This window comes from Sebastes umbrosus, chromosome 18, assembly GCF_015220745.1.
Source record: "Sebastes umbrosus isolate fSebUmb1 chromosome 18, fSebUmb1.pri, whole genome shotgun sequence".
NCBI classification, from domain to species: domain Eukaryota; kingdom Metazoa; phylum Chordata; class Actinopteri; order Perciformes; family Sebastidae; genus Sebastes; species Sebastes umbrosus.
In genome coordinates this window covers 8,650,771-8,667,226 of record NC_051286.1, presented here as the reverse complement: position 1 = coordinate 8,667,226, position 16,456 = coordinate 8,650,771, and the positions used below count along the sequence as shown (strand labels likewise).

At 41.5% G+C, this 16,456-nt stretch overlaps 1 protein-coding gene across 1 annotated transcript in view; it reads right to left on the bottom strand.

The window, feature by feature from the left end:
• Nucleotides 1-7,251: 7,251 nt before the first annotated feature.
• LOC119476910 (exostosin-1) overlaps nt 7,252-16,456 on the bottom strand; it is a 251,589-nt gene continuing 242,384 nt past the window's right edge. The window contains exons 11-13 of the mRNA XM_037750566.1: nt 15,246-15,406; nt 13,622-13,793; nt 7,252-8,154 (exon numbers count right to left, since the gene is read on the bottom strand). Coding sequence (XP_037606494.1) covers nt 7,969-8,154; nt 13,622-13,793; nt 15,246-15,406 — 519 coding nt within the window. The 3' untranslated portion in view covers nt 7,252-7,968. The remainder of the gene's footprint in view (nt 8,155-13,621; nt 13,794-15,245; nt 15,407-16,456) is intronic.

Genomic DNA, 16,456 nt, shown 5'->3' with positions numbered 1-16,456 from the left:
GAGAGATTTGAATATTTGGATATTCTGCGACTTTTCTCCATCATCGCTCTCGCCCGCCGATCAATTCCCCCCCGTTCCTCAACCTTGGAAACTCTTCAGGGTCACGCCAAATCAATGAGTGCTCTCTCATGAGAAAAACTGAATAATTATCCAAACTCTATGAATCAGAAAGATTGGTCATGATTTATTCATGTGTTTCTTATTTTATTGAGGCGGCGCTGCATAATAGAGCCGTGACAAATGAGATGGATGCTGACGGCTTAAAAAAAAATAAATAAAGAGAGAGAGAGCGTGAGAGATGAAAGGAAAGGAGAGGCCGGCTGTCAGGATTGATTGAGTCAAATAGACGGATGGAGAGACGAGATGGATGTTAGGATGTTACAGTTTCCTCTCTGTACTGCTGACATATATGATGGAGTCACCAAAACTACTTCATTTATAACCTCCTTTCTTCTTTTCTCAGTTTAACGTCAAACATATACATGTTTAGACTTAATCTGTTCACTGGAAACATATAACTTTATATTTTCATTACAACCCCAAGAAGTGCAAGAATCGTACAGTTGTTCTACTGTTCTACTTCCATGTTACATTTAGACTAAACAGCAGACAGAGCAAAGTCAAGCAGAGAGACAATAACTTATATGAAAAGTAATTATACTCCTAATTCTAACAGTCTTGAAGAAAGTTAATCCCAGATGTCAAAATGCACACACATGCATTTTCATGTCATGTTTTGTTGTCAGTTGATGCAGCAATATCTCTAAAGTGTCAGTCACACAGGTTTTATTAAACTGAATCAACAAACTGAACATTGATATTAAGGGATTCTGTAATAAACAATAAAATAAAAAACAGTCTTTTATTTTGAAGTGTACTGGGGTTGAATATTATCTAACAATTAGATGAATAGCTTTATTTATTTGTCCCCAGAAGGATATTGGTTTCCACAGCCAGTACTCAATCTTGGACATTCACTACTACATTCATTACTACTATTACTTCCCTGGATTTCTCACCATAACTGATCTTAGATTTTGACAAACAGAACTGCAGATTATTAATCAGAAAACTGGTTTCACTCACTCACAGAGCACGGGTTTACACTCTGCGGCTCACGTTACCGCAGTTTCACAAGCGTGTCGGAGAAATACGGTGGCCTTCAGGTCACGTAAAAACGTGAAAGGCTCTCTCTAGAGCCAGTGTTTGGTTTGTCTGTTCTGGGCTACTGTAGAAACATGGCAGAGCAATACGGCGGACTCTGTGAAGAGGACCCGCTCTGATATGAAGGACTCATTCTAAGTTCTTAGTTTCAGGTGATTGACACTAATGAAAACATAATTATGAATATTAATAGATCCCCTAAAATGTTACACACTGTCCCTCTAGTTTACCCAACAGTGAAACAAAACTACCGATCATTTGTCAGAGACAGTTTTCACTTCTTTACGTCACTTAAAATCCTTCTACTCTCCTCTTGTCAGATTTATTTTTGTATGTGTTTTTGTGCTGCCTGACTTCCTCTGACATCAGCAGGAACAGGAATCTGTGTTCACTGTCCAATAAGTACAAACGGGGGGGGGGGAAGTGAAGCGCCATAGTTTCCTCCTGAGGGAACCCGTGGATGATCACACCCAATGACTAACGCTGACCCCGTATTGATCACAGTGGAGAACGAGGCCCTTTAACGCGCTCTTACAGAGAGGAGGACTTTGTGTGCAACATATTGTAGCACCCCAACACGCTATAGTAGCTATAAATAACCTTAAACTAAGATGAAGGGGTGTTTGAGTTCGGTTTCTTAAGGTAGCTACCAAAAAGGTTTACCTGTCATGGGTGAAAATTATATTACCCTAGTGATACACAATCTATTTACACTCACAGTGATGTATTTTTTTTTTTTTTTTTTTTTTTTTTTAAAGTTATTTTTTTGGGGGCATTTTCCATTTTTTTATTGACAGGACAGTGGATAGAGTCTTGAAAGGGGGGAGAGAGAGAGTGGATGCGGAAAGGCCGGATTCGAACCCGGGCCGCCGCGGTCAGGACCAAGCCTTAATACATGGACGCCCACTCTACCAACTGAGCTAACCCAGGCGCCCACAGTGATGTATTTTAAATAACTGACCCCAGACAACTTCTCTGAATGAAAAATAATAGTTTACTGACCGTTTTTAGTAATGTACAAATAATATTTACCCTTTTTGTTCAAAGAAAAAATAACAATTATAACACACTTTATGCCCCTTTAAAATCCCAAAAAATCAACACTTGCAATATTAGACCACACTTAAATCATCAGATTATCTGAGCAATTAGTTAGCAAAACTTAAATGACCTGGCCAGTTACTGGCAAAACTGAATTGTCTTACACAATTATACTTTAACAACACACTTAAATCAACTTAGATTCCCTTTGAAAATCCTATTTCTTCCCTTTTCTTTTTACCACTATTCCCCTATAGAAAATAAACAACTTCAGATCCAACACTGAACTCAATTAGACTCTAAACATTTCTGTGGGCCCACACACACACACCTGTTGCTCGGTGCGGTGCGGCCGTCCAAATCTTTATCCTCAGCGAACAAAGACGTGAAAAGTCCAACTTACAGTTCGAAGTCTTCCTTGAAGAAACAGTTCGTAGTTCGGGAAAAACAGTTCAGGTCCGAGAGATGAATCCAACGGCAACGGAGACGAAATCCCCGTCACGAAGCAGGCAAACCGTCCTCCTCACGTGGCGAGCAACAGCCTTCCTCACAGCGAGCAACCGTCCTCCTCACGTAGCAGGCAAACCGTCCTCCTCACGTAGCAGGCAAACCGTCCTCCTCACGTAGCAGGCAAACCGTCCTCACGTGGCGAGCAACAGCCTTCCTCACAGCGAGCAACCGTCCTCTTCACGTGGCAGTCTTCAGTTAGCAACGCCGTCCTCGTGGCTAGCAACTTCCCCTACTGGCTCTCTTCCTTAACTACAACCAATCACCACAGGTGTTATTGACTGATAACCCCAGTAACCAATCACAAACAAAATAGCTGAAACTAAAGGCACAGTCTGTGTATTTTTCACTTAGTTTAAATCCACTGTTTACCTTAAAACAATATACATTTATTTATTTTGAGCTACTCATTAACACATTTACACCCTACCTTATTTATGACTAAATTACTTTTTAATTAAACCTTTGTTCTTTCTTCATTAAACTAAATTACTTTCAGTTTAATTGCTTTACTGCATTTATCCACCTAACTTTATTAGGCAAACTTGTTTTAGTCCCTGGCTACATATTATCATGGTCTGGACTCCCTGTTGACAGCTCTTCACAGACAAGAGGCCTTTTCTCTGAGCTTCACTGACTCACATCGTATTCAGAGGGCTCAGAGGCAGACAAAACAACCATAAGAGAAGATTGAATATGCAGCAATCACAGCTGTTTGTGCTCCATTTGTGCACATGTATTGGCTTATTATAGCCCAAACACAAATGCAAAATAGTGACTTACCTGCAGAGAGCGTGTAAGGTTTCCCTTAACGGCAGCACACTCTCGCAAGCTGTCTTGGACCGGTTGTTTTGGTCCGCACCAGAGTACGAGTACTGCGTTCACAACTGTGCAAAAGAACCGCACCAAAGTTTGATTAAAACAGACTAAATATTGGCTTTATGAAAGCACCCTAGAGACCAATGACACCTTTCAAGAACTCCGCTTTTTCTGCAAACTTTACATGCAAAAGCAACATTAAGAACATTAGAACAAGCCCTCACAAGAATATCGTATCTGTATTAAGTTATAGATGTATTTTTATCGCCTTAACTGCCAACAAGAGCCATCAAACAAGCAAAGACACAGACCAACTATTTGGTGATGATTTATGCACAAAGGCTCATTTAATATTCGTCAGGAACACATTTCTCACAGCTACCGCGGTGTTACTACTGGTCTCAAGAGTATTCTTAACTCTTAAACACCATTGTTATAGATCTGATAATATGCATTATGATCTCTCTCCCACACACACACACACACACACACACACACACTACAGGCTGCAGGGACCATAATAATGCATCATAAGAGCAAAAGCAGAAATCCCTAAAGCAAACTGAAATAAAAGCCATCGTAGCTCACACTAAATCATCGGTCGGTGCTGGTGTTTTGCCAGACTGTGTAGAAAAAGAGAGAATACACAATGAGAAATGGACTCACTCGTAATGGACAACGGTCCATTCTGGTCTCGTACACGCACACATTTGAATGAAATCCAGTGTTCGTACAAATGGAGTCGCTTTATTTTGACAGGCCACTGTTAAAACTCGATATGAGCAGATATTCAACGAGCTCACTGTCAGTAAGAGTTGTTTGAACATGAAGTTAGTGAGGGGATTTGCAAACAGAAATTTAAACTATCTCTAGATTTAATATGTTTTGGACAGTCAACTATCCTGGCCGAAGGTTGTGTTCAAGGATAGATAAATAAAAGAACTTCAAGGCCAGGATTAGAGTTACACTAACATAAACAAGCATTTAGAATTACAGTACAGCATCTCAGAAAGTGATAGACAAACCATAGATGATGAAATGTATTGATCGGTATTTGAGATTATGGCTGCAGCTAATGTTTATTTTCATTATATATAAATCTAACAACATGTTCTCATCCCAACTCGTCACATACGGCCGCTTTGTCACGTCCCTTGGCGTCACTTTAGGTATACGAAACAAAACCACTATAGTTATGTTAGGGTTAGGTCTATCTGACAAAATATAACCTGAAATTATGAAAAATAAAGCATTGTTTATTAATAAAACATCATGCAACCGTTTGGGAAACAACGTATGCCTGCGTACCTCCGTCTGAATATTTGATCGAATCAGCTGACACTGTCTGTAGTTTTGTCCGTCGTCATTATATTCGTTATGTAAAGATGTTACATGAAAGAAAGGCAGCTCTTCATGGCTCTGTTGAGAACTTAGTTTGGAGACACATGTCACATCAAAAGAGGGAAAAGCTGTGATAACCTTCAGATGATGAAGAGATTGCGGTTATTGGTTGTGAGAGAGGGAACAACCTGAGAAGAAAAGAAAGGGGATTAGACGAAGGAACGGCGTACAGGGAGAACTAGAAAATAAGATCAGGTGATTATAATTATTGTGTCTGAGAGGAGGGAGGAGAAGAAAGGTGAGAGGGAGAGAAAAATCAATGAAAGATAGATGAAGGGAAAGACAAATGAAGAGTGACAGAAGGGATGAGGGGAAGATGGTTGATTGGCTCCTATATGGTCATGGGAAGAACCATCCATACCGTACATGAAAGGGATGTGTGTGCGTATTTATACAATCTAGGGCAGGTTTATGAAATCTACTCATTACTGTCTTAACTTTTATTTATCAGGGTAAACTTTGATGTAGTCTGACCATTATTACAAGATGTTGAAAATAAAACTATTCAAGAGATGGTTAGCAATTGTTCCACTTGCTCGAAAAATAGGATCATCCAGTCTAAGATAACTGCTTATGTGCAGTAATGGCTGTTTCTAAGGTTGTTTTCACACTGATGTACAGCACACATTGAGACTTGTTCAACACCTCTGGACAATAAAAATACATCCGACAGTACATATGACGCAAATAACACCGTGTTCTTACCATGATTGAAACTGAAAAGGTTGAGAAAGAAAGTTCAAACAAGTGTCTTGTGTAACAAAAGAAAAGGGGAAAAAAAACCTCACCTATTATTGCAGAGATGTTCAATTTCTTGCAGCACAGCTTCAGCTTGGCTGTATGTTCCAATGGGAGTGTTCTTGATGGGAAGCCAGTGAGGGATTGTGACCTTGTCTCGGCACTAAGAAACTCCTACTGGTTGAATGTTGGCAGAAAACATCGATGAGCAGCAGGTTAAATTGCAGAATACACCCTGATCTACACCAACCTTATAACACTAAGGTGTAACCAAGTTGTACATTAATCGAACCGATCTCAGGGAAGGCGTATAAATAGCTCGACATTTCTGCATTTTAAGCTTTTCGCGTGTCATTTATATGCCATGGGCTTAACATTGTGAAACATTGTCATTTAACATAATGTCGTCAACGTGAAGCGGTCGTGGTTATGTTTACAAAACAACAAAACTACGGTAAAGGCTGCAGTTAGGTTTAGGAAAACCATCATGGTCGGGCTTAAAAAAACGACATAAACTGTGTAAAATACATAAGTATACATCATAACATAAGTACAGAAAATTTAAAAATAACTCAACAACACTTTGGGATACGAACACCAGTCTCCTGGTTGAAAGTTCCCATTTTTTTGTTTGAGCATGTAAACATCATATCCCGATTTCAGAATCAGATAAGCCCTTATCCCGTTTATAAGAAACCCAAATATGCTAGCTGGAGTACTCCAAAAGAAACCTGGATACTGTTGCATTTATACACCTTCTCCTGGTTTCTGAGTGCCGCCGACTTCCTGCTCAGACGCGGCTTCAGCCAAGTGATGTAACAGAAGCACAAACAACTGCAGCAGTGAAAGCGTTTCACTTTTGGAGCGATGAAGTAACAGAGTTTTGTCTTTCAGTGATGAGAGAGGTTGCGTATCATTTTCAACCATGGAGGCAAAACAAAGTCCCCTGTCCCGACTGATGGCGGTTCCCCCCCAAGTTAACACCGTAAGCTCTGTCAGCACTTTAGCCATTGTTTGCACTGTTTAGCACTGGTGACAGTGAGCCGCCGGCAATGTTGAGAGCCGTTGAGAGACAATAGAAATGCTCCCAAACCCGTATTTAGCACCTTTAATTGTTAATGTATTTGACTATGTTTTATTTGTTTTTTACTTTTACGCTTGTGGATTCTGTATATATTTATAGTGTTGTACTTTTTATGGGGAGATAATGTTGATCCTGGAGATACTTTGTTCCTTTCTATCAAGAAAAATCCAGTTTCCTTTTTACTCACCAACACCTTTGGTCTAACTCGTGTTTATGGTATCATTTGTTGTCCTACTGTTTTCACAGTTTCCCAATTTCTTCCATTTCAAAGGCGAGCTCCTATCTTCAACCTTTATTGGAAATATGTTTAGCTAGCTGCATAGTGTGCAGCTACACGCATAGTGAGGGCAGACGAGTCGCCGACAACAACAACAACCCTGGTAAAATAGACCACGGCAAAGAAAGGATCCGAAGAACAGGACATATTGTTAAACATAAATAAAAGATACCAAACAAAGTAAAGAAGGAAGCAAGAAATGCTGTTGAGACCTGGCCTCTCTTGTCTCATAACATAACATCTCTTTATTTTATTTTTTATTTGCTGCATACAGACAGGAACTGCTGCTGAAAATCTACAATAGTATACAAGAGGCGTATTGCCTCTGGGTGTTTTGGGGTAGCAGCTGTCACGTGGCGCCGACCCAGAAGCTACAGTTCGTCCCTTTTGTCCACAACGTGTCTTTACTGTACATACATAACCCCAGAGAGTCCGTCCTTTGACTCTATGAATACAATCTATAACCCATGAATCTCTTAACCTTTATACTGTATACTCCTCTACTGCCAACAGTCCACCTTCCACAACAATCATAGATCTTATATTTTCTTTTTTTTTATTCAAACACATTATGTTTTTCAGGTCCTTTTACACTTGTCTTGTTCAAACCATGCAACACATACTGTATGTCTGTGGTCAAGACTGTTTTGAATGTGTCCAAGTCTTTGTTGCACGTGTATCCATGCATTCATATTTAGGTGTATTGTCACAGATGGCGGGTATGCAGTCACTCGCTGTTCTCCACCCTGCATTTAGAATCTGTTGTTTTTTTTACGCAGTTAAATGCCTTATGCGTACCTTAGTGTTTTATCATTTTTATGTCCATGTGTGAGTTTTCCTTTACAGCCTCACAAATGTTCACATTCAGCGTGTGTATTCTTGTCACGGCCTCTCGAACACACACACACACAATGATTTGGTGTGTATCCTTGTGCACTCACAGCCTCTCAATGTCCCTGTATTTCTTCCTCAGGATGGAAACCTGGTCCCTGAACAACACCGGGTCCAGCCTCATCTGGGAGTGCACCAGCGGCATGAAACCCAGCCAGTGACTGAAGGCGTTCATGCAGGTCTGTCGCTGGGCGAAGTGGTCGGGGTCGGCCCACCGAGATGACTTGGAGCCCTTGGTTTAGACAAACAGAGAGAGGGGAGGATACATGTATAAGAACTAAGGAATCAACCAACACAGCTCTGTAGCGGCTGATAATGTAATAATAATACCGTGTAACAAATAACTGCAATAACATAAATTAAACATTCTAATATTATTTAAATGACCATGTCAAAATGTGTATATATGTAAAACCCAGCTGAAAGAAATCTTACAGTAAAAAGGCAAACCTTTATTTACAGTGCAGCATGTGAAAAATTAAAATAAGGAATACATAAACACCTGATAAAGGCCCGGTCACACCAGAAAGTGGCTCAGCAAAAATACTCTGCACCTCTTTGTGAAATATTTAGTTTGAGAAGGTGGTGTCGTGATTACTTACAGGATTAGGCTGCATTCACACCAGATCAGGCGTTGCAGCGATTCGCCGCAGGGTTGTGCGATGGTGTGGGAGAGTCACTTTAATGGCCCACTGACTGCGTCGATTAATGTCTTTTGTTCCCTTGTTGCTGAGTTGTACAGCTCTGGATCGCCGGTTACGTGATTGGCAACCGCAGCGTAACGTCGGGTTGCGTTTCTTCAAAAGTTGATCCTGTTTCTTCTTTTTTCCGACGCAGGCCGCTACATTTTTTTTTCAGCACCCCACAGCCCAAACGCACTTCCCCGATTCAAGATAAATAGGAGGGCTTGCGTTTTCGCAGCGCTGCCGGATCTGTTGTGAATGCAGCCTTAATTGGTGAACTGTTAAATCCAAGCCTCCAGGAAGAGCGCCGAGCTTTGAAGCACAGTTTACATAGTCGCCAAACGGTGGAATTACAACTTCCGTGTCCGTCACGTGATGCCATTGGACCCAAAAGGACTTACATTGGTCTGTAAATCAGCGGATCATTTTTCTTTTAAGAAAAATCAACTTCCCAGTAGGAACACAAATAGCCCTTATTTAAATCATTAGGTCCTAAAAGTTGTAACATGCACTATGAGCTAAATCCAGAGTTATTTTCCTTCCTCCGTTCATGTGAATGAGACCCAGTCTGAGGCTGGACCGAGGGCTGGGAGGCGGAGTTAAAGGAAACGCTACTGCGCCTGCTAATGTTATACTCAGAAGTCAAGCTGTTTTTGCTTCTTGCGCCACTGAGCAACGTTTATAGGAATGAACGGGAGCCCGCCTCCAAGGCTGTATCCAGTTCTCTTTATACATCCATGGTTAAATCTCCCCCTGACATTTTGTTTGCTGGATTGTACTTCCTCCTTCCTCGTAGCTTCCTGTATTTCAGACAAGGTCAACATGGCTTGCTATTGGTTGACAGCCCAAATTTGCAAGTTCACAAAAGTTGAACTCCATGTGGAAAACTTTTACTTTGTCCATTAATCGAAGGGTTGGTGGTTTGATCCGTGGCTCCTCCAGTCTCTCATGGCAGGTCCCTGGCCATCAATATGTGAGTGTGTGTGGGTGAGCCATTTCACCACTCACAATGAGCTCAAAAAGAATAAGTAGAGCTACATGTGTAGGTGTTACTGAGTAGAGGTAGAACCGCTGGTTATCTGACTCTTCTGTGCATTTGCTATGAGACTTCCCGTCCTCTCTTACTTGGTTACTTCATGCCGTCGGTTGTTTTTGTTGATGATTTTGCCTAAATGAGAGGATGTTGGTGTGGTTTCACTTTGGACTTTACACGTTTATACATCACAAGCCAAGAGAAGGGGGGTGGCGTCCAGCGGTGCTGTGATGCATCTGAGCCCGGCTTTCATTTCCTCTCTGTGGTCGTTGTTTAGAGGTGTGTGTCTCCTTGGCAACAAGGTTAGACGTCTAAATGATTGAATGACAAATAACAAATTTCTCTACCTAGAGAGAAATATTTGAAAACAGCTATTTTGTTTATGCCATACAATAATATGATGCCATATTTCACATGAGCACATAAGGATTAGCGGCGTGCTGACTTATTCGCCAGCATCACCAGCAGAGACGGGGAATGTTGATGGTTCAGGGTCGTACAGGAGCGCCTCCATGCTGGTGAAGCCGCTCCTTATCGCGGACAGCTTGTCATGACGTGGCAGGAGGTGTAGCTCATAGTAACACATACTGTATCTCCCGCTATTTGTTTTCACCACCTGCTCCTCCGGAGTATCCAGGTTCATCATGCTGACAGAGCTGGTCGACCTGGCCAGCTGTTTCACTCTGTGGGAATCCCCCGAGTCGTTGTTGACACTTCAGCAAACAGCAGCACAGAAAGTCAAACAGGTAGAAAACATAAAATGGTGTCTTTCACATATTGTTAGGAAGGACAGCCTGCTTTGCCACTTTTTGGCTGCAACTAGCAGGTTGTGTAACTCACTCTGCTAGCTCAGCCATGGTGCACATTACCTGGGAGTTTTACAGAGTCAAAAATGATATAGTTGCTCTAGAGGCACTTGCTGTTGGTTGCTGGTTATTATCCTCCTGACAGAGAGTCCTGGTATATCTGATGCATCTGCCAATGAGTGTAGTCCTTTATCCAGGATCCATCTGCGTCCTCGTGATCCGGTCCCCCAATCTGGACGGGACTGATGTTACAGGGATAGTTTGGGTGTTTTGAAGTGGGGTTATGTGAGGTACTTATCCATAGTCAGTGTATTATCTACAGTAGATGATGTCGGCACACCCCCAGTTTGGAGGAGCAGACAGGAGTACCAGCATGGAACCAAGGCAATGTACTGCTGTGGATGGGGGCAGCAGCAAAATGCATTTTAGAAAATAATAATCAGTTGAAGTGTACGCTATATTTACAATATTTTTGTACAGTCAATCTTTCCGACAAGGAACTGAGGCCGTTATCTGTGCTCTCACCAAAGCAACCAGACTCTATTGAAAAAAACTGTAATTTGACCTCGCAGGTCTACCACTGCCTGGATCGGTTAGTTTGTTTGTGTTATTGTGTGTCTTCGGTTAGTTCGGATTCACCAAAGTCACACAATAACACAAACAAACTATCCAATGGAGGAAGCGGTAGACCAGCAACCCCCCGCATTCAGTGAGGTTAAATTACAGTTTTTTTCAATGGAGTCTGGTGGCTTTGGTGAGAACATAGATGGATACAACGGGTTCAGTTCCCCGTCGGAAAAGGCTGTCTGACAGCAAGGTAAAGCGGTGAAAATATTCTAAATATATAGTGTACACTTAAACTGATATTGATCTTTTGAGGTGAGCCTTTCTTGTGGGTGTCTAAAATCTGTTTTGCTGCCAGCCCCGTCCACAGCAGTACATTGCTTTGCTCCAGTGCTGTAACTCCTGTGTCTGTCTCTCCAATCTGGAGGGGTGTCGGCCGTCATCTACTGTCGGTAATACACTGACTATGGATAAGTACCTCATACAACCCCACTTCAAAACACCCAAACTATCCCTTTAAGACTCCATAAAAATGTTAAAGCCAGTGAGTTCAAGTTCCAGTAGGTCACTGAGATATTAGATTATTCACTACAGTTATTGGAACTATGCAGTTGTCCGTTGTTTCCCCCGTCAGTAGTCTAAGTCTGTGTCCACAGCTGGTTATCTGAGATGGACAATAGGAAGAGAGGGGTGGGCCCCCAAGTGGCTGCTGGGAGATGAGTTGGAGAGGGGGCAGTGGAGGGCAGCAGACCCCTTTGATAAGCTGTGGCATGGGGGCGTGGAGCTGGAGCAGATTCATCCTGTGTGCTGCAGGAGGGTGGCAGCCGGGGGTGCCGGGGGTCAGGTACAATAATGAAACTACAAAAAAATCGAGTCAAAGAAATTGTTTGGCACGAAACATGAAACATCTCTACACTCGGAATACAAAATGAACAAATCAGCCACAACAGATCTAATAGTCTGAAACTTCATCAAATCTGGTGGTCTAAGTTTCCTAAAAGATATTTCTCCACTTTGCTTCAAGCAAAGTCACAAATGAGGGCCGAGAGAGGAACAGAGAGACACTTAAAAAGGAAGAAAAAAAGAGAGCGAGAGCGAGGGAAGGAAGCAGGAAGTAAATCTAGGTTTGCCGTGCTGCCTTCACAATTAAGACATTAATCACTGAGTCCATACTGCCGAGTCATCGTCCTGCCTGTGGTCAGGCCATCAATCAGAAGCTGACATAGGGCTGGCCACACCAAGCACACACACACACACACACACACACACACACACACACACACTTTCACACAACATGCACATATATGGATCTCCCAAAGAGAAGGTCAGGGCCGTATGTAGCCTGAAGCTTCTCCACTATTCATTCAACACAACAAGGTGAATCGCTTTTCATCTTCTTTTCTATTCATAAAAAGGTTGTCAGGGAATTAAACTATTCTCTCTGAAACATATTAAAACCACCGTCAAGCACTTTTAAAAGTACCCAGTGGACATTTTGACCCCTAGCAGCTCTATGGAGTAATGTTTTGATTGAAGGACTCTCCACCCTGTATGCCTCTGCAAACCAGTCAAGTTGCAGTTTACACCCACGTCTGTCCAAAATGTCATCACTTCATTATTTTATCCCGTTAGACATTTCTGTAAAATTGTCATAATTAGCATATGAATTCTTTCTGGCCAAAAACGGGTTTTGTGATGTCACAGTGACCTTGGCCTTTGACCATCAAATTCTAATCAGTTCATCCTTAAGTCCAACTCATAGACTTTATTTAAGAAGTGGACCTAGTCACCGTGATGGCACCCATTGGTTTGTGGACTGACATTTTGAAGCCTCGAGTTCAGCATTTTGGCAGTCGCAATCTTGGCTTTTTGCAAGCAGAAGTGACACGAGAGGGCGGAGCTAAGTACAACTGAATGCCGAATAAGACATTTTTAGGCGATCAAAAGGTTAGAATTAACTTTCATGAAGTGAAAACACACTGTGAAAGGGTTAAAGTTGTAAGACGAAAACACAGACAACTCCCAGACCGGACAACGCCGTGGTAGCGACCTGTCAATCACAAGGTAGCCACGCCCTAAAGCATACCCTGCTCTATGGTCTATTTGACTCTAAATGGGACCATAATTTACTAAATGAACATCATGCTGTATTGACGAAGACTTGAAACTAGTGATTGAGACCATAAACTCATGTTTACAATGTTTACTGAGGTAATAAATCAAGTGAGAAGTAGGATCATTCTCTCATAGACTTCTATACAATCAGACTTCTTTTTGCAACCAGAGGAGTCGCCCCCTGCTGGCTGTTAGAAAGAATACAAGTTTAAGGCACTTCAGCATTGGCTTCACTTTTCAGACCCCAGAGTTTGCCGCCTGGTTCAAGTAGACGTTTGTGCCAAATTTGAAGAAATTCCCTCCAGGGGTTCCTGAGATATCACGTTCACGAGAATAGGTCGGACAAATGGACAACCCGAAAGCATAATGCCTCCGGCTACGACTATCACCGGCGCGGAGGCATATAAAATCGAAATGCATCGTGGCAGAAGTCACCAGTCTGAACTATGAGGACGACCACGTGCCAACCTCTGTGTGCATTTAACAATGAAGCTCTACCTGACTCATCATGGTCTCCTTGTACTGCTTCTTCTGTGTGACTTTGATTGGCGGCTGCTTGGTGACGGCCGAAACCAGGATGTTCATCAGGATGTCTTCACAGTTAGCCATGCGGTCCACCATGGTCAGCAGGCCGGCGGGGACGTAGTGGGTGAACAGGTAGTGGTAGTATCTGACACACAAACATAAAGGAAAGAAGACAGATGAGGTTAACCGTGTATTTCTTTCTTTTATTAAAAGCTGCACTTCTATTCTACTGTGTTCTACTATTACTGTTCTGTATGGCTGCTGTGTTGCACTCTCAGCAGCACGGGAGCACTAGATCACTGTCAGCTCTGTTACCTCCCTGCCAAGGTCTGCTGTCCCTCGCTCTCACACACACTCACACACACATTTCCCACCTTTCATTTTCAACTCTCTGACTCATTTTGTCTGAATTGCGTTGGCATTTGATATTTTGAAATAACAAAAGGACTAAAGAGTCGCACAATAGAACAATGAGAGAGCTGTTTATCTGCGTGATAAGATGCTTCAAATGCGCTCGGAGATGCGACGCTCTTCTCCGTTCAATTTACCGCTCGGCTTAATACTTTAGTTTACCTTTTTCTTTATTATTTCAGTCCCAGCTTTGTGTTTCTCACAATCATTTGATGAGATAACGGAGAGATGCAGAACGATTGTATTATCCTATTTATCTTTTCTATTACTCCCCTAAAAATAATAATAAAACATGACTGGTTAGAGGTGATTTTTAATGTGGTTTGTATCATGTGGAGAAGGAATATGTATTTATGTGAAGTTGGAATAGATCAACCTGCACCTCAGGGCGAATTGATGACAGTGCTGGAAGAGTAGCTTGACTGGACACATTATTAATTCAGATCAGAAGCACTCTTATATCATTATGCTGTGTTATGCATTTAAATGCTCACCAATAACCAATGGTTTAATCAGTGTAGAGTAAACTATAGACAAAGTAATATAAAACAGTGGGACTGCAAGTATTATTTTCATTGTTGATTAATCCGTTAATTATTTTCTTGATTTATTGATTAGTTGTTTGGTCTATAAAATGTCAGAAAACAGTGAATAACGTCGATCAGTGTTTCTCAAAGACCAAGAAGACATCCTCAAATGTCTTGTTTTAGTCCACAACTCAAAGATATTCAGTTTACTGTCATAGAGGAGTAAAGAAACCAGAAAATATTCACATTTAGGAAGCTGCAATCAGAGAATTTAGACTTTTTATTTCTTAAAAATTACCCCATCCAATGAACTGATTGTCAAAATAGTTGTTGATTAATCTAATACAACTAGGAACCGGTTCTCAAAGTGAACCGATTCTCTGTTTCCATCCCGTTTTCTCTACCTGCCAAAGTGGCAGATGGCCTGATGATTTCATCCACCACTGCCATAATACACAGTTCATTTCAGCCTTGAAAAAGTGTTTTGGTAAAGTTCAAGTAAAGTCTTGAATGAATGTCTTACATTGTAATAACCTCACGTTTATTGTTAATCATTTGAATGATGTGTAAATGTAATAAAAGCAATTTTCTACGATCAGTGCAGCAAATGAAAAGCTTGACTGATGAGCAGGAGATCAGAGGATGTGTTTGTTTGGTACCTGTGGTAGAAAGCTGCCCCCGTGAGGACCATGGAGTATTCATTGGTCCATTTGGAGGTGTAGCCCCAGCGGGATCTGGAGCTATCCCAGTAGTGGCTCCTTGCTGGATAACCAACGATACGCTCCGGAAAGCTCTGCCATACAATAAAGGCAAAATCCACCTGTGGGAGCAGAAAGTAAAGAAAGAGGCCGGAGGAGAGAAAAGAAGAGGAGGCCAGAGGAAAATAAAGAGGAGAAAATAAAGACGAGGCAAAAAAAAGATGGAGAAAAGGAGGAGAAGAAGATAGGAGGGAAAGAGGAAAGGTGACGAGAGAGGAAAAAAACATCAAGTAATGTTAAGAGGTGATGCAGTTTATTCAAAATACACAGAAAATCCTTCAGAATTTAAACAGCTTGTTGAGATAAACGGATAAAAACAACTTATTCAGAGTAGCTATCAACTGGCATTTAGTCTGCAAGGCCGTCGTCAAAACAAACAGCCTCTTCACAACCTGACAAATAGCATTTCAAAACAGCATTTCACGATGCTGAAATGACGTTTGAAATGCTATTTGTCAGGTTGTGAAGCAAAATTCTGACTTTAAACTGTTTCAAGTGAATCTGTTGTGATGTATAGTAGATACTCAAATCACATGTCATTTAAGCATCTACTGTACATCAGACAACAGATTCACTTGAAACGGTTTAAAGGCAGAATTTTGTTCAGTATAAAATCCTCCCACTGAAAAAGGGCAGATTAAGGCTTTTAGTGTGAAGGAGCTGCAGGAAGTGTTGACTTACAGTCTGTGAGGATGTTTTAGGTTAGTTTGGTTCTAACTGAGGTTACAAACTGGTCTTAATGTACAGTACATTTGATCATATTTGATACTAAAATCTCCAACACATCATGGTCATGGTGTACAAATTGAATACATGACTAGTATAAAATTGTTTTAAAAAAATGCTGCAGTAGTTCTGGATCAGATCGGGTTCAAATGTTGGTTCGGGTTCAGCTTGTTTGGAGCAACAACAAAAAAAGGTAAATGTGTGTTCAGACTGAATGTTAACCAGATTTCTGCCTCAGTTTATTGCCACAAATCTGACACTGTCTGTGTTTATTCCTGACAAACCACAAATGCACCACATTCAAACCCATACCGGTCGCACGAAAAGTTGTCTGAATGACACGAGAATGTGCAAGGCAAAAGCGCGCGATAAGAATGCCGTTCTTG